The following is a 24,397-nucleotide window of genomic DNA, read 5'->3' as shown; positions in this document are numbered from 1 at the left end:
TATAGTTTTGATTTAGAAACTACTCCACACTCCCTATGGTTTTCTGTGCTAAAGGTTTGGACAGAATTTACTTACAGAGAAGATACAATGTACGGTGTCTTCAGATGGGAGACAAAGTGCCACCAGCAAATTCCAGCACACACCCATAAGAGGAAAAGAACCCTGAACGACAGAACTTTCTTCAGGATTATTTGAAATGAATCTGTTCTGGTTCTTATCCATTCCTCATTACTTCTGCAGTTGAGACCTTTATATGACAGTGAAAAAAGAGTATCTAGTGCCCTTATCTTTAAAAGTAACTCATTTTGAGGAACCATGACTGCTCAGGCAGTGAATGAAGTGAACAAGCTGGTAATGTTTATCTAGTACATTGTTTCACCTGAAGTCCTTAACTTCTCTTATCATCCAAATGTCCGGTAAGATTGGGCATATGGCTGAAACAACTTTTGAAAAAAACAGCTTTTATTTGTGCACATACGTTTGTGCACAGGCCTAGATGTTTTTCTAATAGAGAAAGTGGTTTTAAACTTCAAGTTTGACAGATGTGAACCATGAAGGAAAAAGACAGAAATGGCTCAAATGCTGACCATTTCAATTTGCTTCAGGCAAGGCATTCTTTAACCTACCACAGATTTCTGGCTCATCATGTACAGCTGTGGGAGCTGCATGAGTATCTCCGCAGGCACATCTTTGTCCAAGACACCATAAATGATGGGTGGCACCGATGTAAAAAGGAGATTGAAAAGAATCAAGATCCAATAGTCAGTCATTGACGTGCCTGAAAACCCACAGAAGAACTGGTACCAGAACAGGAGGTTCACATAGGCCTGAAAAGTCAGAGATGACGATAAAATGTTACCTGTAGACAAGTGTTTTAAAAGCGAGGAGGAAAACAGGCAGATCTTAGGTCTGGTTATAGTAATCCGTGGAAAATTAAGTATAAATGCTGAAGTTCATGCCAATCCCACACTTTGAAATTATATTTGTCTAGCACACAGCTTTACATTTCAAAATTGGACATGACTTGTTTAAATACTCATGCTGTCACCACATTAGTAATGCCTGTTACCCACTGTTTACTCAAATCAAACAATAGCTTTGAGTGGGAAATACAATCCAAGGGATGAGAGTCTCTGGTCTCTGCAGACATCATGGGAAACTGAATTGCTTGACATATGCTTTTTGTGTCTTTTTGAACCCATTCACAATAGAAACTAAAAAAGAATATAAAGCTCCACTGAACACTTCAGTGCTCTTGAATACACAAAACTGTGATTTCCCTGGGATGGGACAGCTACATACCACATTCTTGTAGAAGAAGTAAAGCACCATGTTGGTAAGTCTGGTATAACACCAGTGACCATGGACAAGCAGCAGCTTCCTGAGGTGTCTAAACTGAGAGATTGCAAAGTCACTTGCCATCACAGCCTGAAACACACATGAAGGAAAGGATAAGGTTATACCCAAACTGTTAAAGATAAGGTTCAGATACTGCCAAGTGAGCAACTTGCCTATGGTTGGAAATTGTTATTTTATGATTCTTTATACATAGTGCTCATGGTCTTACCCTCACTCAGATCTGAGCCCCTCCATACAACATTTTACACTAACACACAGAGCTCAGCCCAACACAACACAGGTAGGAACATGGCTGTCTTTATTACTACCACACAACTGCACAGAAATCACTGATGCTTAGGCTGCTTGTTTCCTGTCAGGACATGAGTAATAGCGAGTTTGGTGACAGGCAGCGAGAAACCTCTGTTGTCTGCAGCATTCAGCTTCTGAGCGTTCCTGGAGGAGTGCTGAGGCCTGGGTGTGAGCTCAGGCTGCAAACTCTCACCCATGCATGGTAACGGACTGTGGAGCCACCAGACATCCAGGGTAAACTCTGAACCTATTTAAAATGGAACCCAATGTCATTTGCAGCTGTCTTTGTATAAACTACCTGCATGCCTTCTTGGCCCGATATTCCCACACCAGTGTCAGCCACCTGGATCATACTGACATCATTGGCACCATCACCTATAGAAAAAAAAAAAAAAAAAAAAAAAAGTAACCTTTCTTATTTGGAATGCAACCTGGAGGTAGCTTTGCTGGCTGTCACATCACCATGGAGGTGGCAAGAAAATACAAATATACAAGAACACTAGAGAGTTCAGAGAAAAACATTTTTATGGCCAACACTGCAGCCTATGGAAAACCCTATAGCAAGAAAGATTAGTAAGCAGAAGGCCTGACTGAAATGAGCTATATTCTCCCTTGGTATCAGCTGTTCATTTTGTCAGTATTTGGTTGGTATGCTGGAACAGAAAATAAGAGTGGTTTAAATCACAGCCAGTCATCTCCCCTCTCCCTCCCTATTTTGGGGGGGTTGTGATGGAGAATTGACAAGGAAAATCCCCTTTGCTTGCTCCTTTGTACATGTTACGTAACACTGTGCATAACTGCTGCTGTTCTTGTTGCTTTGATTACCATGAGTAAATTTATGGACTAAATTTGCTAGTTCAGAAGACTAACATCATCTTCTGCCAGAGACAACTACGATTCAAAGGATTATCTTCCTTGTAAAATGTATTTTGTGACAGACATTAACAAAAATACGGATGAGAAGAAACTGGCTTCTACCTCTTTTCAGAGAAAAGAAGATTACCACAGGACTCACCTACAGCTAATGTCATTGCCTTTAGCTTATTTCGCACCAGTCTGACAAGGACACTCTTCTGCAGTGGTGTGGCTCGGCAGCAGACCACAGCCCGGCATTTTTCTGTGAGTTCCAAGAAAATATTCTGTAGGCTGTCATGAAGGACATGCTCTAAAGTTCTTCCATCAATAACCAAGCCTGCACTGAACCCTGGAGCTTGGGTGGAGGGACTTGCAAAGACATTCCCAAGTTTCTGACTGGGTTTTTTTTTGGCAGAAGTATTCTTCTGGATGCCTTCTAAAATTTTGCTCATCACCAAGGCACAAGCATCCTAATTGAAGACAAGAGAAAGGCAATTTATTAAATACTGTTTGTATTCTGGCACCCTTTTCAATTTATAAAATATATAGGGAGAAAAGATCAAATGAAGTCCTTGTGTAACACTTCACTTGAATCCAGAAAGTCTCAGACATAAGGCTGAATAACTCTTTAAAATCACAAAGGATGCAGTCTGTTGTTAATAAAAGGGCCTGTGATTTAACTTTGCTTAAGTAGATTGACTTGGGTATTGTACTAGGAAAGGGGAAAAAACTGAAGCAAATCAGAAAATGTTCACAGACTAGAAGAAAAAGCAACCATTAAGAATTCTGTAATATAAATACAACTTTTATAGAAGACTTTTGCTCTCTATGTTTCTTTTGTCTGGCATGCAAAGCCAAAATTGCATTTCAAATCAGATTATAGGTGAGCTGCAATGAATTACTGAAGAACTAGCCTTATGGCAGTTTCGCCTTGTCAGAATCAATATAAGATGTCCAAAAGATTCTTGATATCAATATATGTAAGATGCACGCTATACAGAATACATACATATAAAATACATATTCTTAAATCTCATTATTTTACTTTGAAATGCAGTAGTATCAAATCTTGTCTAATTTTATTTCAAAGTCCAGTTAGAGGGAGGACGAGCACTTCTTCAAAAGGGGCTCAGTTCTCACTGTTAAGTAAAACACTCATTCTCCAGTAGGAAAAAAGGAAGAAAAAAAAGTGTTAGCAAAAATCAAACCCCAAGCTTTCCTCAAATATAACTGGACAAAAAAATCCTTTCTTTTTCACTTTATTTTCCCCAGAGTTAGCACTTGCCACAAAATCTTTTATGGCAGATACAAATTGAATTTCTAAAGTAACATACAGGCAGAGAAAAAAAGAAAAATAAAAGGTCTTAGAAAAATCCTCCACTCCTTTAAAGAAGTCTCAGATTTCATGTCTCTGTTCTGAGGAGAGACATTTCATACATTGGCTTTACCAGTTACAGTTAGTAATTTCTCTTTTAAGAAACCCAAAATTGATAAAAATCAAGATGTGAAAAACAGCCAGTTGGTTATAAGCATCCACAAGAGGACATATCGATCAAATAGGATTAAACTTGACACACAAAACTCTTTATCACATAACTCAGTTACTGGGTGCTGGGGAGAAGGTGGCTTTTTCGCTGATAAAATTGTTGGCAGATTAGTTTTCTTGAGTAGTGTGCAGTGTACTTTAACGAGACAATTCTTTGTACATTTATGCAAGACAAGCAGGGCTGAAGGAATATATTACACAAAGCAGCACACAATTCAATAGAATTTGCATGACAATAATTATTACATTGCTAATATGCTCTAGCTCACAGCTGTTTGAAATCGCTAAAACATATGAAGCATGTCAACTCTCTAACCTACCACAAAGAGATATTAAGCGGCCTATTCAATTAAAATAATAAATCATCATTTAGGGACTGTATATAAAGAAACAGATGTTACATACATATAAAGGATTTCATATTTTACCCACAAGGAAGCAAACCATCAGTTTTCCAGTATTTTCATCTTCCAGGAAATCATGCTGTCTTTGGTCAGTTGGGAAATCAGAGAGCATTTTATTTTTCTGTATTGCTCTGTGATATAGCCTGACTGAATTTTTCAGCAGAGAAAAAAAAATTTTTTGAAGAGTAATTTTCCACTTACCCTACTTTGTGATTTGAGAGTGAAGATTCTATCGTCTGGTTCCAGCAGTTTACAAGCATAAGCAATGTTGACAGCTGTCTCTCTCTTGTCACCTGTCAGCATCCATATTTTTATACCAGCTTTCCGTAATGCCTGTATTGTGTCTGGAACACCCTCCTGCAAGCGATCCTCAATGCCAGTGGCACCTTAGTTTAGACAAGCAGAAGGATTAGTGCTGCTGTATGTCCAAAACCAAAAAACTGCAAGGGACAGGACAAGATGGTCCTCTGTGTGTATCCACATCCCAAACTAGACGCCCTACTGGGACATGTTTGGGAATTCCTCCCTTCCACATCGTTCTGCCTCAGAGCCTACCACGTGTGAGACTGTTGACACATACCCTTGTTACAGTCTCGGAGGCCTCTTCACAAGACACTTTTAAGCCAACTTTTCTCATTCTCATGGTTGTTTTATCCCATACTGGCTGTGGGACACAGACTCCCAGGCTTCTCATGACAAATATACTCCATTATTCCTACTCCCTCCTACCTCAGACTACCCCTAAACCTTCTTTCATTTATCACTTCAATCCGTCCTATCTCAAGGCCCACTTCTCTTCCTTATTCTCAGCTTTGCTCCAGGTTGAATTCTCTGTACTTCTTATCCCAATCCCTCACCTTTTCCATACCAAAATTCTCTTTTCTTGTATCATATTTTTGCACACTGCTACAAAGATGTGCCATTCATCATTAGGTTTCTCAACCACTCATCGCTGTAGTACCTCCTGTCCCAGATCCTTTCAATTTATAGCACTGAACTCTGTGTTTTGCCCTTCCTCCTGCCTGCAATGCCAAGCATGACATATCCCCCCACAGGGAGAAGACACCTGCTCTAACACACACCCCTCAGGGGTTATAGAAAGACTTTCAAGAAAAAAACACAGTGACTTTAACAGAGATACCCTCTTTTCTGGTGTGCACAGCAGGCAGACCTGTGTCCCTAAAACTGGCTTATAAAATCTTCTGTTCTGGTAACAATTAGGTAACACAACATCAGCATAAAGCAGAAAAAAAAAAGCTGAAAAGCTGCAGTGCCAGTGATTTACTACAGTACAGGCCACTCTCATAGTTTTTTCACAATACAAATGGTATTAAATCATAAACCAGGAGACATGGTTTGTCTTGTGGGATTCTCAGGCTAATAGAGTTTTTCAGAAATAAACTGCACCCAGTTGCAGCTAAGTTCATTCTGAAAGACAAACAATAAAAAATTTCAAAGCAAAGTCTTCCCTCCTGGTATGCTTGTAGTGTCAGAAATTTGTATATAAAGCACTATCATATGGGGATGGATAAGAGCCAAAATGTCAGGCAACTTTCTGATCCTACAACAATTTCTTCAGTAAGCAGTTGCCAACAAGACACAACGCTCATGGCCCCTCAACACCAGGAAAATTAAAGCCTCCAGGTCCTTGCTCTGCACTCTGCCTGCCTTTTTGATGCAAGTCAAGAGAGACAGAAGGAAGATGCTGGGATCTATTTCATGCAAGCTTCTTTGAGAGACACTGCCAAGCATCGAAGGAAGAGAGAAAAATGTTGTTTCAGCTTGGGCACTCTATACACTTAACACTCCCTGCTTCTGAGCTATCTGAGCACTTTGTAACCCAACAGAAGCCAGTTTTAGTATGTACACTGCTGAGATCCAGACCTGTGCTTAGTTAAGTACTGCACACTAGGACTGTTCTTTCCAGAAATAGATTTCCATTCAAATAAAGGCCTGAGGCTTTATATATAGCCATATGGATTTCACACCTGCCTACACAGTGAACTACACATCACGGCTGTCCTCAATGATCCTGACAATATGAGATTATTTGAATTTTTTCTTGTTGTTCTTTGAGGACAAAGCCTTAATTTGTCAGCCCTAAGAGGACAGTCAGCATTACAGCTGCAGCTACACCAGATAATGTATAGGAAGAAAGCAAAGGAAGGCTCCAAGAAGCAGAACAAGAAGTGCTGTAAGTAGTTCTACTCCGCAGATCACAATGTACATATGCTGCAGGCAGGGGTAACTAATCCAACAGAGGTACTGAAAATAAGCATCTTGGCAGTATGAAACCATCTACCCTTCTTATTCTCACTCCCATTTAATGTTAGGGCCAACCCACATTGATTAGTGTCCCACCAGAGACACAAGACAAAAAAATGCTTTGGCCTGCTGGACAGCAGGTCACTACAGCAACTACACTTCACTCTGCTGACTCTAGTGCAAAAGGGTACATGTGTAGCACACCATCCCTTAAAACTACAGCACCTAGAAGCTCCACTCTGGCTTCCCTCCAGAAGCTGAAGCCAGTAATTCCAGAATTCCTTTTAGTATCAAGGTTTATGGCATTTGTCCTGAGCGGATGTGGCACAAATTGAGGGAAGTAACACCCTTCCACATGATAAGATCTGTCTCTATTCAGCTTCTAGCATGAGCTGCCTTTACCACCACAGTCAGACCTGTGCGCTTTGCTGTTCAAATCTTATTTGCTAGGCAGTCCTCTAGAGCTATTAACCCAGACTGCTTGCAGTTTACCTTTTACTCATCTACAGCAAATGTTTTGCATTTTGTTTTGGCCTCCCCATTTCTGCACTGCTGAATAAGCATCGAATGAATGCTTCTTTCAGAAGTATGCCTGACTTCTTATCTCTGTGTTATTACAGGAGGACACAGCACAAACATACCTGCTGTGCCACAAGTGCAACAGTGATGGAAAACATGCCCAGAAGTGGGATCCCTGTGAATGTTTGCCCAGGCAGGCCTGTGATTTGTTATTATCATTTCATGTGCTTATTATGGTGATACTTAAAAACTCTATGAGCATGAAAAAGAAAGCCAATTACAAAAAAAAAAAACCTAATAGTGAAAGTTTACCCTTTACAAACAACAGAAGAGCACTAGCTGTCTTCAGTTTGTTTTACAACTAGTACAAATTTACCAGCGTGATTTACAAAAATTCAGAAGTGACAATAAATTATAGGTCTGTAGAAAGTTATGTGTTACACAAATTGAGGTTAGCACATCTCCCTGAAGGTAAATTCCAATTATGAACATCATAAGCAATTTCCTGGGAGTTACAGCATTTTCTACCTACCCAGCAAAGTTAGTTCAGTCTCAAGCCTGATGGCAGATTCAAGCAGCAGCACCTCCCTGTTGTCAATACTGGTTTCTGCTAAAAAATGATGATTTAACCACTCCGCATATTCTGCATCACTCAGCACCTACAGAGGAGGAAAAAAAATAGGGCATATATCTGTATTGTGTTTTCAAAGGTGCCTCAGAAATATCCTCACAGTTACTTCTGCTGTCCACATAGTGAACCTAGAAGTACAGCCCCTGGCAGAACATTACTTATCTGCCCAACATGCCCGTGGATTTAGTACTATGTTCCTAGTGTTAGATTACTTTGCCAGGCTTCACAAACCAGGTTACTCACACCCTCCAGGTTCCTGGAGATGACTGACAGATTTCCATTTGGATGGAAGGTAGGCAGCCCAGTGAGCATAGTATACTCTCCCTACTGCTCTTTAATTGCAGCATTGACACAGCCACAGAATCATCAAACAGCTGTGTATGGCTTGATGACTGTAGAGCTACACAGCCTGGACTTGTACTTTGCATGAGGCTTTGTAAAGAGGTCTCTTGCCTGTTTCAATCCCTATGAAATTTTACTTCTGAGCAGCTTTGAATTTAAAATCAAAATCACTTACGTTTTGCATTCAGAGTTTGTAACACTGCAAACTGTTTGTAAAACCCAATAAAACAGGTTTAACAATTTGTTTTCTGTGTCTGAATTCCAAAAATGGTAAGTTTCACACAAGGAGACTTGCTCAGGCCTCTTGAAAAAATATTGGATTATTTGACAGTCCCTGTTTTAGAATTAGGCTACTATGCTACTTGGCATTCTAAAACTGACAACAACTATGGCAATCTAACGGAAGTCAGGAATTGATTTGAGTCAACTTACAAATTCCTCCTGAAAGAGCATAAGGATAAACGAAATGTGGCAACGGAAGCATCTCTTTAGAAATGGTGATGTCTGCTCAATTGGTGGTAACATTCATGTTGGTCACAGACTGCAAACATTCTTAAAAATATGTAGTACAAGGAATACCTTCTTAGCAACACACAGAGTGCGCAGTCCTCTTCTGGCATAGTCATCCAAATGCTTCTGAGTTCTCTCTTTAATCTTCTTTTGTTCCATTTCTGAATTGTTAGTACCTACTATCACACAAAAAGCAAATAAAGCAAATTAAATATGCATTCTTAGGCTAAATTGAGTGCAAAATTTTGAACGTCTAAATAAGTTTTTAAAATACCAAAATGTTAACAGGTTTTATTTTAACTATGAATGTATCTTCATATTTGCACAACATACTGTGGCTGTGTCTACAGTGAGCTCACAATGAGCCAGTCTGCACAGGCAGTGAGGGAGAACCCATCTGGTACTGATACATCCTTGGATGCCACTAGTGTATCAAAATGTTTTTCTAAAATAAAATTATTTTTCTAAAATGAACTTGGCCACAGACACCCAAGCAGCTTTACTGCCAATGCTCTAGTGGAAGGGAGCTAAAAGGGCAGTCACAGTAAAGTTTTTTTAAAAATAACTGTTAAGAGATGGACTATATAGACAGGTATTCAACTCACCTAACTTTGGACATGTAGAAGTTAGGTTCCAAGTTTATCTGGAACCTATCTGGAGAATCAAAGTATGGAGAGGCACCTCCAGACACACAATTACCCCCGTAGTAAGATGACAGATTTTGGAGGTAGTTTCTGCCCATGGTCTACAGAGGCTTTTTGTCTAGACTTTAGATGGCTAATGTTGGGTAAGTTAAAATCCCCCATTGGAATTGAAAATATTCCTCTTCACCACAGAGGTCAGCCAGCCATGGAACATATAAACCAAACTCCCTTTTGCAGAAAGCAAGTCTTTAAAAGTCATTCCTTTATATTACTTTCCAACCATTAAAAAAATCCCCTTGGAACATCTTCTGAAATTAAGTATGTTTAGGTATTTATTTCTAACATACACAGGTAATACTTTCTCTTTACTGCCTTCAGTTAAAAATCAATGACTGTTTGCTACAGTGTATGAATAAATTACTTAGTGCTTAAACAACATGGTGCATCCCTCCTGTGAGAGACTCAAACAACATTATCCCCAAACAACACGGCCCCGCAGGAGGCACCACACAACTTTACAGATACTATTATTACACCTAGAAACACAGAAATAGTCAGTAATCAAGGGAAAAAAACTCAAAACGTGCTGATAGGTGACATCTGCTACCAATACCTCTCTCCAACAGCTCCAAAACACTAACATACGTAAAGGCTAGAAAGTATCTCATTCTAACAAACACCTCTCACTGTGTAGCAGAAGCCAACTATTCATCAGATGACCTTACTTTATAACTGGAAATACTTCAGTTGGCTGCAAAGTGTCTGCTTAGACACACTAAATCCTTTGAAAAGCAGCTGCTTCTCTCTTCTCAGTTTTCACACCAGCACACAGCACAGCCATATCTAGGTAACAAGTGACATGACCTTTCTGGGTTCCCTATAAGGAACTATTCCCAGATAATAGTTCTGCTTGGTTACTTGTCTCATGAATCCAGCCATCTCCTCAACTGTACTGAAGAATGACAAAGGTGAGCAAAGAATTAGAAGTTCTGTAGATACCTTCAGATGCAGTTCTTAACAAATCCATCATGACTGAGTCTGCACCTTTTGTGTACACCACCACGCTGTTGGAGACTGGATGCCGAACCACCACTGACATCCTTTTCCGCACGGAATCAAAAGGCAGGATATGCAGAAGCTGAAACGTTAAAGATCCCAGCCCTGCAAAGTCCACAGTTACTTGATCTGGAGTCCTAGACTGTAAAATACATTTATAAGCCCTCGCAGCATGAACCAAGGCAGCTTCATCTGGACTCTCAGCTTCATAACATAGTTTAGGTAAGGGAGACAATTCAAAAGATGACGCAGCACTGTTGTGTTCACAGCCAACAGCTGCATTCACTATATCTAGTTCCTGAGGCACTGGGGAATTTTCTGGGCTGTCAGTATTGAGAGGCTCAGCAGCCCCTTGAACAGCTCCATCCAAAGCAGGCGAAGCCAGTTTCATTCTGAAAATAGACAGTTTGCTCACAAAACTACTGGGGCTTTCAGATGATGACTCTTTTACACTTGGAAGCGGGGAGGAACTTAGTCTCCAAACTGAAAACCTCTGGAACATCTGCCTGATTTCCTCAAGCGATTTAATAGGCGTCCTACCCAATGAAGAGAGTCTCATCTAGAACACAACAGAGAAAGCATTTATGTTAAATTCTTCATATTTTATTACATTAAAGGACAATTTACAAACCATGTATGTTTCTTAATGAATGTAGTATTTTGAAATTTACCATGATATTGATTGTTTGTTTTAAAGATTGCCAGATCAAACATATAACCATATGAGTACACTAAACAGCTTCTGTAAGAGCTTCTGTAAGAGCTTCATTATCCAAACCAAAAGAATTGTAAAAATACTTCAGATCTGAAAACTGTATGCATTCCAAGTTTGATTCATGACTCCATATATTACTTCTCTTTAGAGAATGTAATGAAACAGTATGACATTATAACTTTTAAAAGCTGTGGCAAATGGAACTTAACCAATTATTGTTCTGAATTAGCAAGATACTTAAGAATAAACCGACTCCATACCCTTCACAGTAATTAGCTACAAGTACTGTTAAAAATATAGTACCTTATCAATACTTTTTTAACATCTGAATTTAAAACAGGAGACAGTTCCCCTCTCAATGTTACAAAATAATTGGCTTACTGTTATTCAGAACAGTTAGTCAGCTGATAGCTTACAAACAAGGAACAAGGTATGGAAGGCTGACATTAATTTCTCATTACTGGTGAAGAGTTAAAAATGAGTTATTATTAGGAAGCATATTCTCATTTGCCACTGAAAAGCATAATAAAGTAAGGACAGACTCTGGCTTCAGTTCTACCGCAATTGCATGCAAGTCGCAGTGCGTCCCTATTCAGCATCATGGAAACAGAGACTAGAAACATCCTTTCATCCCCACTCCCCAAGGCAACACTGAAACCTCCTGTTGCCTTGAGCTCTTTCACATCATTCCCTAACTGTGAACTCAGAAACCTCATGCCACATAGCCCCTCACAATCTATCTCCTAGTGACCTGGAGATCTTCTCCCCTGCTACAAAGTAATTGGGAAATAATTATTCTCGAAACCTCAAGAATCTTGCCTTTATATTTTTCTACATCACCTTTATGGAATGGCTGATCAGTAACTATGAACACAGCTGTCCCATCCACACAGGGACCTGGAGGCTGTCTACTATGCTTTCTGGGAATGCCTGGAAGCACACTAAAATTCCAGGCTTATTTATACATAGGATGTACTTTATAGTCCACAGGATACCTTTTGGGAGTGTCTCCAGCTATGGTTGCAGGTTCACTGCCTAGATGGACACCAAGGTCCAGTCCTGCACATCACATTTTTTTCAAAAGACAAATGTCAACAATTGAAATCACCAGGGGATGGGGGGGAAGGAAACCAAAGCTGAACTGGGGAATTATGCTGCAACACCATCAAAAATTGGTAAAAAATGGGGTTATGAAAATCCCACCTTGAAAAAAAAAAAATTTGAAAAACATAGTATAGTACTATCTTTAAAGAAATGTTATGTTGTGTGAAAAAACAACTGGTCTCAGGAAGACTTTAACACACTTCAGACCATTAAACCAGGATAGTTGGGCAAAGGCACTATACATTCAAGGTGAGACCACTTTATGTCATACTGCAAAGCATTTTTACTTCAGAGTACTAAACACATGAAACTTGATTTTCCATACTTTTGCTAAAACTCTATTTCAGGGAACAGGTAAGAGCATTCTCAGTTCCAATATTCTGGGAGTCTTCTGAGATTATTCTTATCTTTCAGCCAACAATAACCTATTTGTAAAGGTAACCTGAGTGTTATGGTACTCTTAAAGGAAGCTACACACATATCTGGAAAAAGATAACTAGAATATAGAACAAAATACAATTGTAATTTAGTCTCAAAATTTGTCTTATAGAAGTTACGAACAGTCTATACATAGAAGTAAAAATATTGAAGCCAAGTTTTTCTGCACTGGAAAAACATTACCAGCATTATATTACACGTTAACTCCTTGCACTCTGTGGGTTTACAGTAATTCCCTTCTTTCTAACAGGACAAACCAATAAAGGAGAAAAGGATCACTTTTTAAGTGTCAGTTCATTTTTGCAGTCAGTTTTGTAATCAAACAAAAGGGAGCTTATTTATTTATAAATAAGGCCAAATAGCCAAAAATAAGGCCTTCTTACCTTCTTACGTGGTTGATTGGGGACTGAAACTACAACAGTATTACAGATTGCCAGAGCAAGAAAGAAATCAGTGATGTACATTGTCTCCAACGATAAGTTGCTGCTGGCTTCTTCTGATTGTTGACAGGAATGAGAAGAAATTTGGTTGAACTTCTCCAGCAGTTGTGTGTCTGGTACAACATCAGTTTCCTATTGATGAAAGGAACAAAACTGCCCGTTAGGATATAAACTTAATCTCAGTCTTTGGAAGTTAAATCAGTTACAGAAGAATGAAGTATAGAAGCTCATATAAATTCCTTCCTGTCAGATGCTGAGTTGATTACACTAGGAAATAGAGGAACTCTGGTGTCTTCACTGCCTTGTACTAGCCCACTGAAAATGGCAAACTTCATGCCCGGACAGGTAAACAGGAGAGCCTTAGTTCATAGAGAGATTAAATATGATGAATACTATTTAGATGCCTTCAGGTACAGAAGCAGAGTTTTTATCTCTTGCAACTGCCAATAAATACTGGTCAACTAGGTATTTCCTACTGAAAAAAAAAATGCTAGAAACCTCTTGAAACAAAAGAACAAACTGTATTAAGTGAAGCTGCTCATTTTAGCTGGAGTGATCATGAACTCACAGCAGCAAGAACCAAAGCATACACCTTCACGACCCAATGAACATTTGCGATGTCACCTGCAAATAGGATGCAGCCAAGCAAGCATGGGAGGCTCTAGTTTTGATGGGAGAGAGAAAGGATTTCTTAAACGACACTCGGATTAAATGGAGGTAAAAAGATATTCCTTCCTGAGTTACTTCAGAAATTTAGCATCAAAACCAACAGCTTTTACTTACAATGGGGCTGCTGAAAGCAAAGTGTCCTGAGTGGGGAACATCACCTGCTCTATCTTCCCTTCCTGGTGCAGGGTAACTACCAGACAACTGATGCAAAGATTTTCTGTTCAAAGGTTCATTCACAGCACTGCAGTTGTGCCCATGCCATTCTGACATATGGGTTGAAGATCCACACTGACGATCAGCTGAATCCTCATCCTCTGAATTAACCTCTTGATAGGATTCCAATCTCTTTGCTATGGAAAGGGAAACAAAATTACTGTTCCATGAGCAAAAAGAAACTTGTCTGAAACACTGCCTGGAGGTTCAGGAAACAAATTTTTTAAGTAAGGAACTTAGTATACATTTAAGAATAACCCACCATTTATGAAAAATAAAACCCATAACATGCCATCACACTGACTTCCTGTTTAGGACACTGCACTTCAAGAGCAACGCTCTACTGCAGTGAATTCAGAGAGGGAGCAAGAATAATCTAGAATTCTAGATGAATAATCTAGAACTCTGAACAACATGAGCCACATGGAAATAATAAAGTAAGCTGGAGTTACACAGCCCCCATAAGGGCACACTGATAGAAGACAAACAATAGTCTTGAAGTACATGAAGGATAGCTGCATAAAAGAAACAGCCTGTTTTGTATGCACCCTGTGGGTAACAGAAGTCACAATGGTCCTATATTGTGGCAAGACAAACGCAGGCTGGGTATCGGCAAAACTTTGTCAGAGAAGATACGACACACTAGAACAGAATGCCTGAGAAAGCAGTGAATTGGACACCACTGGAGGACCTGAAGAAACAAAAAAAAATATTCATAAAGAATGATAGCAACAGCGCTGCATTAGACCAAAGAAACAGGACCAGATCACCTCCTGATATGTTTTCTAGTCTAATTATTTGACAAATACAGCTTCTAGCAGGAACTCATTGAAACTGTGTTTATCATTTCTGTACTGGACATCCCTTCACACGCATACACATTTTCTGAGTATTTAACTGAAAAGCGAGTTTCAATAATAAAACTTTGTATTGACACCAAATTTGCACCAAAGATATAAATGCAGGTCTGTGCCCCACAAATCTAGCTGGGAAGATCAGTGGTGTAAGAAACCTCAGTAGTAAATGGAAACGTATCTATGCTATCATGTGCTTGTTAAAAATGTACCTGAGTGTTTGCACTGGAGTTCTGGGGCATGACTAGATGCAAGAGGTTGCAATCTCAAGCCAGACAGCAGTGGATCACTGTACACTATTCAGCTTTCAAGATTTTACCTGTCACTGTGAAAGCAGCATGCAATGAACATACACTAGTGATTCAATGTCTGTATCCACAGACACCACAGAAAAAATGCCGAGAGCCGTGCATTGCCTATTTATTTCATTAAAGTGTGAATACAAATAATGACATCCTAAGGAAAAAACCAATATTAACATACAGACATCTCCTGCAACACCACTAATTCCCTATTTTCTTCTTATTTAAAGTGGCAGCTACTATACAGGAGAGAAGTGAAAAGTGAGATAATATTCTGTTTTATGTGAACAAGAAACCTATCCACAGTTCAGAGTCCCCGGCTCTGGTGCTCAAAATGAGACGGAAATAGGTTTATTACATCATTTGAGAGTCCTTAAGCTCCTAGCCAACGTGCAGGAGCTTAGCTAGGTTCAGGAAATGAGCAACCAGATTTGCTAGCCTGTTATACTGAATCACAGTCATTGCTGTTGTGTGCTTTCCTTACGTGCATCCCTTTACCCCAGGCAATAGAGATATAAATACAGAAATAAATGTTCAGACTAAGTGGCTTGTATGCAAAAGACTGTACTGCTGTCTTGCACTACAACACTTGCTATATGTAGCATGAACTTTGCACATAGCAGCTCTATGCCACTGACAAACATAACAAAAGGGCTAAAATATGGGACCTCCAACATTTTTCAAACTGATTTTCAGGGCTCACACAGTTTCTAGATTTGTTAGGAGAAAGTACATGCTTACCGGCCAGGTAAAAAACAGGGTACAACAGGAAATAATGAGGAACTTAACGCATTAATATTTTTGGAAGATAACGCTAAGTGAACTACTATCAGAAGTAAGTGGTAGATAAACTTTCCCTGGGACAATGAGACCTGGATCAGCCACAGCTATATCATTCCCCTTACTCTTTGGATTATCTCTTCTGTAATACTTGGCCTTCCTTTAGGAATTGCTCTGAAAATATATGCTATCTTCTAAGTTGTTCATTCACCAAGTTTGAAACTTAGAAAAAATGTTTCTTTTTGCTTTGCTGTTTTCATCCTTCTCGGTATAATTATGCAAAGCCAAAGCACCACCTGGACACCCACATCATAAAATTTTCAAAATATGTGCAGAAATTACTGTAAAAACACTTTGTAACCATCTGCTCCTGTGACACAAAAGAAGGGCTGAACTCATTCATTGCTGTGGCCAGCAGGGTGTGCCTTTTGCTCGCAGTTGTGAGCAGTTCTGTCTGGCAGCAAACCCACCAAAACTCCCACAAAGGGGAGTTTAATACACAGCTGTGCTTTATGTGTTCACCTCACCTTCGTTCTCATATGGAATACTTGCATTGCCCACCAGCAAAATAGTAAATGTCTGCAGCCACTAGTAATTACATACAGTAATGGCAATAAAAACTTTATGGTTTTCTCTAATTAATAAAATAGCTAATTGAATCAAAGACTTCATGTCACTTTGCCCAGTTTTCTCTTGTGTCTGTAGTTGTATCCTCTCCTAGCTCCCAGAAGGCTTCAAGTAAGCTCTCATGAAATGTATACTGAAAGATGCTCCACTACTAGACAACGAAGCAGCAACTATTCAGTAGCACCACTTGTTGACTTTTTGGCTAAAAATACACAGACATGTAAGATATAAGAATACAACAGTCATTATTTTTGACGAAGGTACTTATCTTTGCAGCCTTAACACACACATGTACATACACCTTCTTGCCTTGTACCTTAACATTACTGCTAAAGCTCTGACTTCAGCATGTATTTTATTTGGGTTACTGTATCCTCAAGGGAAACAGTATGTTGAATTGGAGCTGTAAGATACACTACATAAAGTTGGCACAATGACATGGCAGTCAACAGGATGTGTGAAACCTAAAATGCTAGGTAAGCATGGGCAATCTAGTCAGGGAGAAAAAAAAAAAAAAAAAAAAAAAAAAAAAAAAAAAAAAAAAGACTAGATGGGCAATTTTCCAATGTTCTGGGTTCTGAATATTGTAAGGAGAGAAGCAAAACACAGTAGGCATGACTCCCTCCAGAGCGAGTAAAGAATACTTTGTTTGTGGTATCAAATATGTTGTAACCTAACTAGTTGCAAAGCAGCAGCCTTCAAGTCTCTTAACACACTGTGAAGGGATCCAAATAATAGGGAAAGATGCATGGCTCTTATTAGGATCAGTCTGAACTCATACCTTCTGTGTGTATTGCCACACAAGTCCACCAGACCCCTACCAAAACTTTCAGCTTCTCTGAGAAAAATGACCCATTGTGAACACAGGTTTATTCTTACCATTTTCCTCATGGCAATACTCCTGTCCTGCAATGCTGCATCTCCGAAAAACCATCTTATTTTCAGTGAGGGTTCCAGTCTTGTCAGAGAAGATGTACTGAATCTGGCCAAGGTCTTCAGCAATATTCAGTGCTCGACACTGAACTGTTGAGTCTGTTTTCTCATGGTAAAAATCAATGTCATTCTGTATTAAATAAATTTGTCCCAATTTGACAATTTCAATTGAAACATAGAGAGAAACTGGGATCAAGACCTACCAAAATAAAACATGGGGTTTAAATAAAACCAAACTCTTTGGCCGGTTACAAACATGAAGTAGCTCTACTGAAGCTGAAGAGTTACTTCAAGGATATAAATGAGATCAGAATATGACCCATGTTCAAAGCAGACCAAAGTTACCTGTAATAAAATGATCATCGTCCAGAACATATTGAACCCTGCTAATGTTGGAGAAATCAATTTCCCGTCTGGCTCAGGGATGTTAAAAAAAGGTATTTCCGAATACCTACTTAACCAAATTCCATGGCCTTGAAAACAAGAACAAGATAAAGTGAATCAGTTGTATGTAAAATGTATCACAGTTGAGGGTCATGGTGTTAGCTGTTAAAGACTCTGCAGTTCTTTCTAAGCTTTTAAACTACCAGCTTCTCCCTTGAGTTTTTTCCTCAACAGAAACTCCATTAAAATTAGTTAAGTATCAATGCACACATGAATAAATACCTTGCATGCATTTCTATCAACAGCACATCTACACAGCATATCTCAAAATGAAAGGAATACTAACTACACTTGCTAAACACTTTTTTTTTTCCCCCCAGAAACACCTCTGCCAACTAACTGTCCTACCCTTGCTTGTCCAGGTTTTAGCTAACCTGTGAACACCACATCATCATTATGTCTGAAGAAGTTTTTTAAAACATATTTTAAACACGTTTTTGATTTGTCCTAAGTCTGTTTAGATTTACTCAAGCTCACCAATCAATCCCTAAAATTTCAAGTCCTTACAACTCTAGTCACACTAGGTCTCTCCCCATCATGCTGTACGTACATCCCATGTAACCTGAAAAATCCTAAGAGAAAGTAGGAGAGTAGTTAGCAAGAGAAAAGATAAATTAATGAGTAACAGGTTCACGACCTAAGAACTTGCACTAGGAACATACTTCTTGATCACATTCCAGGTTAAACATGACAACGTGAACTAAAACCTAGCAGCACCCGCAACTGCTAGGGAACTGCATGTGGATAAAAGCAGCTTCTGAGATGGGCTATTAAAATGAATCAGCCCAAATTAAAACACTAAACATTGTAGGCTGAGAGAGGAAAATAGCAGGAGTCTGCCAATTCTCACTTACCTATTGCACCAGTTAAACACATCAAAATGAGAAGCAGAACACACCAAAGAATATCAGTGTTCACTTTTCTTTCCAATTTACTGCGCTTGTAATGAGGGCCGCTGTTATTCAGCATGGCTTTGGTTTCATGACCTGTAACCGTAACAGAGGTTGAAATTCTCCAATAGCAGGTATCAGAACCAGAAGTGCTTTATATTTCTAACTCGGGAAAGTGGGACATTTCTCTTGAACAGAGATTACAACTATTAGCAAACTAACTGCTCCTACAATATATGAATTCTGTCTCAAAGAAAACCGAACAAGCTAACCCAAAATCTGTCATGTACATATTAACTTTTATACTGTCAATAATAATCCTTCCTATAGAAATTATCTTATTCTTGACATTTTCTATATTATTTCTAGTATTTTCTACAAAAGCCTGCATCTGCATTACAACTATCTGGCTGGATACATCATGTTGATTAGTCTAAAAACCTCTGCCCTTTCACACAGAACACTGAAGAACAGCACTAGCTTCAGTTTTGGACCAGAAAAAAGTCCTAAGCAAGCCACACATCTCCACGTCCATTTCAAAACCTGGGTTTACCATTGCAGATAACAGTTGAGGACAAGGACCTGTTCACATGGAACAGAGCTGACTTCCATGAATAATCACACATATCAGTTCTTTACATTGTTAAAATAAAACCAAGTTTAATCCGGACATGCATTCTTAACACTTCAGCTACAGCTGCCTTCTGTTGGATTCAAGCTTTTACTCTGCTAATGCCCCTTTGTATGATCCTGTTTCTTAGGGTAAATCACTATCTTGTTTGCAAGGCAGTATGTGAAAGCCAGAGTGGTTCACTAACCTGCATATACCACTATGCCTACAACAGCTTCTGTGTTTCTCACTGTGCATCCTCGGAGCAGTAAGTTCTCCTTGCTGAGGCCCACTCTATCCTTGTTTGAATGCTCACTGGAAAGAAAAAAAAAAAAAAAAAAAAAAAAAAAAAAAAAAAAAAAAGTATATTACTTCAGCTGCAGGACTCCAGCAATCACCAGTCAGGCTTTGCAAAACCATTAGGGAGCAGATTTCCCAAGGAAGCTTCTAGTCACTGATTGCCATTCTGACATTTCTAATTGGACTTTTCCAAGGAATGGGGCAACATGCATGCAGATCACCTTTGAAAATCCAGGCATGGAGGCACTGTACTAAAATTTTCTTGTGTTTACAAGCCTAGCATTTGACAGTTGGCACAGGAGAAGGCAATACTACTGAAAAAAGCTCAAGACAAAACACTGGAAGTCTGAAAGCCTACAACTTCTACTTGGATTGCCAACATCAGAAAAAATTCAAACAAAATTTAAAATCCCATTTAAAATATACTGTGAGCATTGTTACTCCTGTAGGATACTTTTGAGTGTAGGCCCACTGTTTGTCAAGGTGTTTCCTCAGAGGCTAAGATTTATATATATTTATTTTTCTTTTCATATATCTAACAAGTCAGTGCGCATAGGAAGGAGTGTAGACATTATATCTCTCAGAAACTGAAAATCAGTCACACCATGAAACAATATTTTGTTTTCCTACTGTCTATAGAAAATCAAAAGATAAACCATAAGGAGAAAAGACATAGATAGGCACATTGGTCAAAAGGAGTTTGATCAAGCCACTGATGGTTACAAAAACCAAATCAGAGCAGGAGAAGAAGCCAGTCCTTCCCATTTCCAATTTCAAGCAAAGTAGCTTGTCCAATCAGGCCACGGTCCATACCAAATACTGTAGATATCACGTTATTAAGATCAGATTTGAAACAGCTATTTCAAACATGGAATTCACAATTGCAAAACAGCCTGAACTAGGATGCTGAAAATATTAAAAATAAAAAGCACTAGTGGGCTTTCCCAGTTCACAATCTGCTGCTCAGAAAGCCTTTCTGGAGCTCCATCTGCTGGGCTGCACTCAGAAATGCAGGGGTGAGAACTGCTATACGTATTGTCATGATTTTTTAAAACAAATATTACAAGCTCTCTGAAAATTAGCAAGAGCACCAAAGCAAATGACAATAGTTTAAGGAGACACTAAGCCTACTTACACGAAGCCTCGGAAGCGAGTGAGGTCGTTGTTAGGACTTTCACACTCAATTCTACTGGAAAATTTTTCTGGATCAATTTCAGAGACCTAAAGCCATAGGAAAAAAAACAAACAAAGAACTCAGGCAAAATGTGATGGAACTTAAAAACATCATCAGTCCATAGGTTCATATATTACTATCTAACAATTTAGCTTCAAAACTGTGCGTTGCTGGTGGTGTTGATGATCTGCCACGCAGCGTAAATCAGACTTAAACAGCATGGAAGGACTTCCTAGTAAATATCAAACCCTGGCAAGTATCAGTTGAATTGCAGGTATTCTGAGAACACTGGAGAAAATAAAATAGGTGGAAGAGTGAGGAAGAAGAAAAAAATACAGTAAGAACATCAGAAAAAAACATCATTTCCCATAGGTTTTTTTTTTTTCATGATAAGTTAAAAAAAAAAAAAAAAAAAAAAAAAAAAAAAAAAAGTGCTGTCTTCTCTGCAAGCAGAATTTCTTCCAAACAGCCACTGTTCCTAGTACCATGATCAGGATGCTATAAGTGCTAATGCAAAGAAAGCAGTTAGAACTTTTTAATGATGTTTGAGCCTCACGAGTACCAAAGAAAAGGCTGTTATAAAAGACTAGAAGTACATGTGAATAAAGCATAGGTGAGCTCTTCACTGAAGAGAAAAGCCAAGTGAAATAAATATTCTTTACTAATAAAGAATGAAACCTGACAAAAAGTAAGAGAAAAAGTAAAAAGTCTTATATTTGGAATTAACTGCAATCGCACTTGCAATTTAATATCAATTAATGACACATAATTATACCCCTAGCTTCTAGTATAAAAGAGGCTAGCCTCTGGTAAAAGAGCCGTTTCCACTCCGAGTACCTTCCACTAACTCTCTGGGAAGTTATTTGTTCTGCTCTTTAGAAAAAAAAGAATGACCAATTTAAGGTTTCAAACTCAAAACATAAATCTATAATTCACAGTTGTAATTGAATATGCAGTTACAGGTCTCTGAGAAGGCTGCACTCCCACAACCGGGTGACTTCACACTGGCAGAATAGCAACTGTGAGGTTAAAACACAATCCTATAAATAGAATTTGAAGCTCAGAAGACATAATATTATTAACACATACTTTGTTAGTTTGATTAAAAAAAAATTGTTTTGCTGTATTGATTTGTTGCACTGTATTAACCTGAAGTCAATATGAACACAGCCTTAGAGAGAAAGATACCCTCAGTCTCTGTAAATTTAATTAACTATGAAAAACTTCTCTATCTACTGACCATTCTCATGTTTATTTGTACAGGAAACACAAAACTTCCGTAAAATGTAAGACAGTATAATCGATTCATGCTTTTTAAACGTTTCACATTGTACAATGATCACAAAAAAGAGCACTAAGAGAGTAAGAACTACTGCCAAAAGGAAGCAAATTAGTCAAAGCAATTGATTCTTTTCTTCTACAGCCTGGAAACTCTCTCCAGAGATGCATTTGTGGTGAAAACTTCTTATTTTTGATGAACAACTAAACCACAGTGGGCACAGAAGTTATGTCTACACTCTGCCAGGATAAAAGAGAGGTGACAAAAACTATGTCCAAAAGCAGGTATCTTGATACGGGCATTCAGATCTTCCTGGACTATAAGTTATGCAGCTAGGACTGGATTTAATCATTGACCACACAGGCTGAGAAGGACCTGACCAGTGCAGTCCTGTGGCCTCTCTCATAATATAATAGGAGATACTCACTGCTCACAGTGACTAGTGCTATTGGCATATTAGCTTCTCCATGACAGTGAGTCTGTGCTTGATTCAGCTAATCACATGAGGTGTGGAAGTGAAAGGAGATTAATCCCTTCTTAATGGGAAGAAACATCTGAGTGTCTCAAAAGCAGCAGAGCAATGTCAGTTTATTCACTAATATCCTCAGGGAGCAGGTCCTCAGCTGTTTTGTGTATTTCTCTATGAATGCCAAGATCATTGGAGACACTGTGTTCTGTGCCTTTTTACCTGCTGTTTACCTATGTAGCCTTAAGTTACTTTCCCAATTTCTCCCCTGTTGTCATTTAAGCATTAAAAAAAGTATGCTATTCTAAATTGCCAAAAAATAAATCTGACTCTGAGTTTCAGCTCCTGTTTCATGGTTTAATTTTGCCTTGCATTCTCTTAAAGGAGTCCCAAGCAAAAGAAAAGGCGCCTCACTGATAACCTTTTTCATTGTGTTTCTGCTTGCTCAGTCACAAAGAAGCATCACAATACACCCTTGCAACACATTGAGTCTTTTCAGTCCTTGTCTTCAGATGTTGTTTAATCTGATATAGTTTATTCATATTCTTCTGAGCATAAGAAATGGAGAGGTCAGGCAGTCAGCCTCTTCACAGCACTACCAGTCTTATTTAGCCTGAGTTTTTAAGGACAAAGCCTCTGGCTGAACCTCAGCTGGTAGGGCACCAGAGGTCTGTGAAGTTGAACACAGCTTTACATTCAGAAACCATGCAGTCCTGACAAGAAGACCCTACAATGACTGATGCCTTTTTTTTTTTTTTCCTGTGAATGGTGAAGGAATTGTCACCTTTTTGGATAGTGTAACTCTTCCCAGCATTCTGGTGCAAGTTTTCTAGAAACACAGAAAACAGTCTGAGTGAGACTGAAATCAGACCTTGGTAGCAGGAGCTGATATGAGATCAGGGCCACCTCAGTATGACATAAACCTGTAGAACCATTTGAATTTTGCCTTGCATAATGATATATATACACAGAAAGACCAAACAGCCCTTTCTGCCTTAATGTTTTAAGATTAAATCAAGAAAGAAAAGAAAAAAAATGCATGTCACTGTAAGGGTGTAAGAAATAGCTCTGTTCATGGATCATCATGCCTTTGGTATTTCCATACTTGTTAAGTAACAGGGGAGTGAGTCTTATGCACAAGATACTTCTCACTTCTTCACCACTGCTGACAATTCGGTGGCAGTTCAGGTAATTTTATTTCCAGAACACTAGTCTGTTCTTATGGACAGCACAGTGTCCCTGCTGGTTTTTTTCTGCATGGTGTTTCAGCAGCAGAACTCAGTACCAGGTGTACTGAAGACTGCAGAAATTCCAGGAGTCTTTGTTCTTTTGATAACATCTTCTTTGTGCCAGCCTCCAGCATTTTGTCTGCTAGGTATAATACTAAATAAACTTTATTTGTCTGGTATTAAAACAATAGCAGTCATCTCTTCAGTAAATGAAAAGGCCTTTATGAATTACTTAAAAACCCTTAACCATGTGACTTCCATGGTTGAAAAGATCCATAGATCCACCACTTTCCCACCACTACTTGATACGTGTAAACCCTCTGAGACTCAGTGATGCTCAGTCTTGAAAGGGAGAGACTCCGTTGATGCTGTTCACAGTAGGCTTGTAGCAGAAAAAAAATCTAAGAGTTCCAGAGGTTTTTAAATCCCTGATGGACTAGAACTGGAGCTAAAAATACATTTGCAATATGAAAGAACAGTGAAAGAGAAAATAATATCTGCTCATCTC

The 24,397-nt window shown here is 38.9% G+C and overlaps 1 protein-coding gene across 6 annotated transcripts in view; it reads right to left on the bottom strand.

The window, feature by feature from the left end:
* The window catches only part of ATP10D (ATPase phospholipid transporting 10D (putative)), a 53,129-nt gene that overhangs the window by 10,428 nt on the left and 18,304 nt on the right, over positions 1-24,397 (bottom strand). For 5 of the 6 annotated variants that reach the window (XM_026846687.1, XM_026846686.1, XM_026846683.1 and 2 more), the window contains 15 exons: positions 20,877-20,962; positions 19,650-19,756; positions 18,796-18,927; positions 17,843-17,970; positions 17,444-17,696; positions 13,903-14,138; positions 13,063-13,251; positions 10,366-10,981; positions 8,792-8,901; positions 7,772-7,898; positions 4,657-4,841; positions 2,666-2,975; positions 1,949-2,025; positions 1,303-1,428; positions 627-827 (listed from right to left, as the gene is read on the bottom strand). In XM_026846687.1, the coding sequence (XP_026702488.1) occupies positions 627-827; positions 1,303-1,428; positions 1,949-2,025; positions 2,666-2,975; positions 4,657-4,841; positions 7,772-7,898; positions 8,792-8,901; positions 10,366-10,981; positions 13,063-13,251; positions 13,903-14,138; positions 17,444-17,696; positions 17,843-17,970; positions 18,796-18,927; positions 19,650-19,756; positions 20,877-20,962 (2,883 nt within the window). The remainder of the gene's footprint in view (positions 1-626; positions 828-1,302; positions 1,429-1,948; positions 2,026-2,665; positions 2,976-4,656; positions 4,842-7,771; positions 7,899-8,791; positions 8,902-10,365; positions 10,982-13,062; positions 13,252-13,902; positions 14,139-17,443; positions 17,697-17,842; positions 17,971-18,795; positions 18,928-19,649; positions 19,757-20,876; positions 20,963-24,397) is intronic. The other variant, XM_026846684.1, reaches the window with a different exon arrangement.

Source organism: Athene cunicularia (genome assembly GCF_003259725.1).
Source record: "Athene cunicularia isolate RWA chromosome 4 unlocalized genomic scaffold, athCun1 chr4_part1, whole genome shotgun sequence".
Lineage (NCBI taxonomy): Eukaryota > Metazoa > Chordata > Aves > Strigiformes > Strigidae > Athene > Athene cunicularia.
Note: the sequence above shows the minus strand (reverse complement) of the source record. Positions and strands in the feature narration are given on the sequence as shown.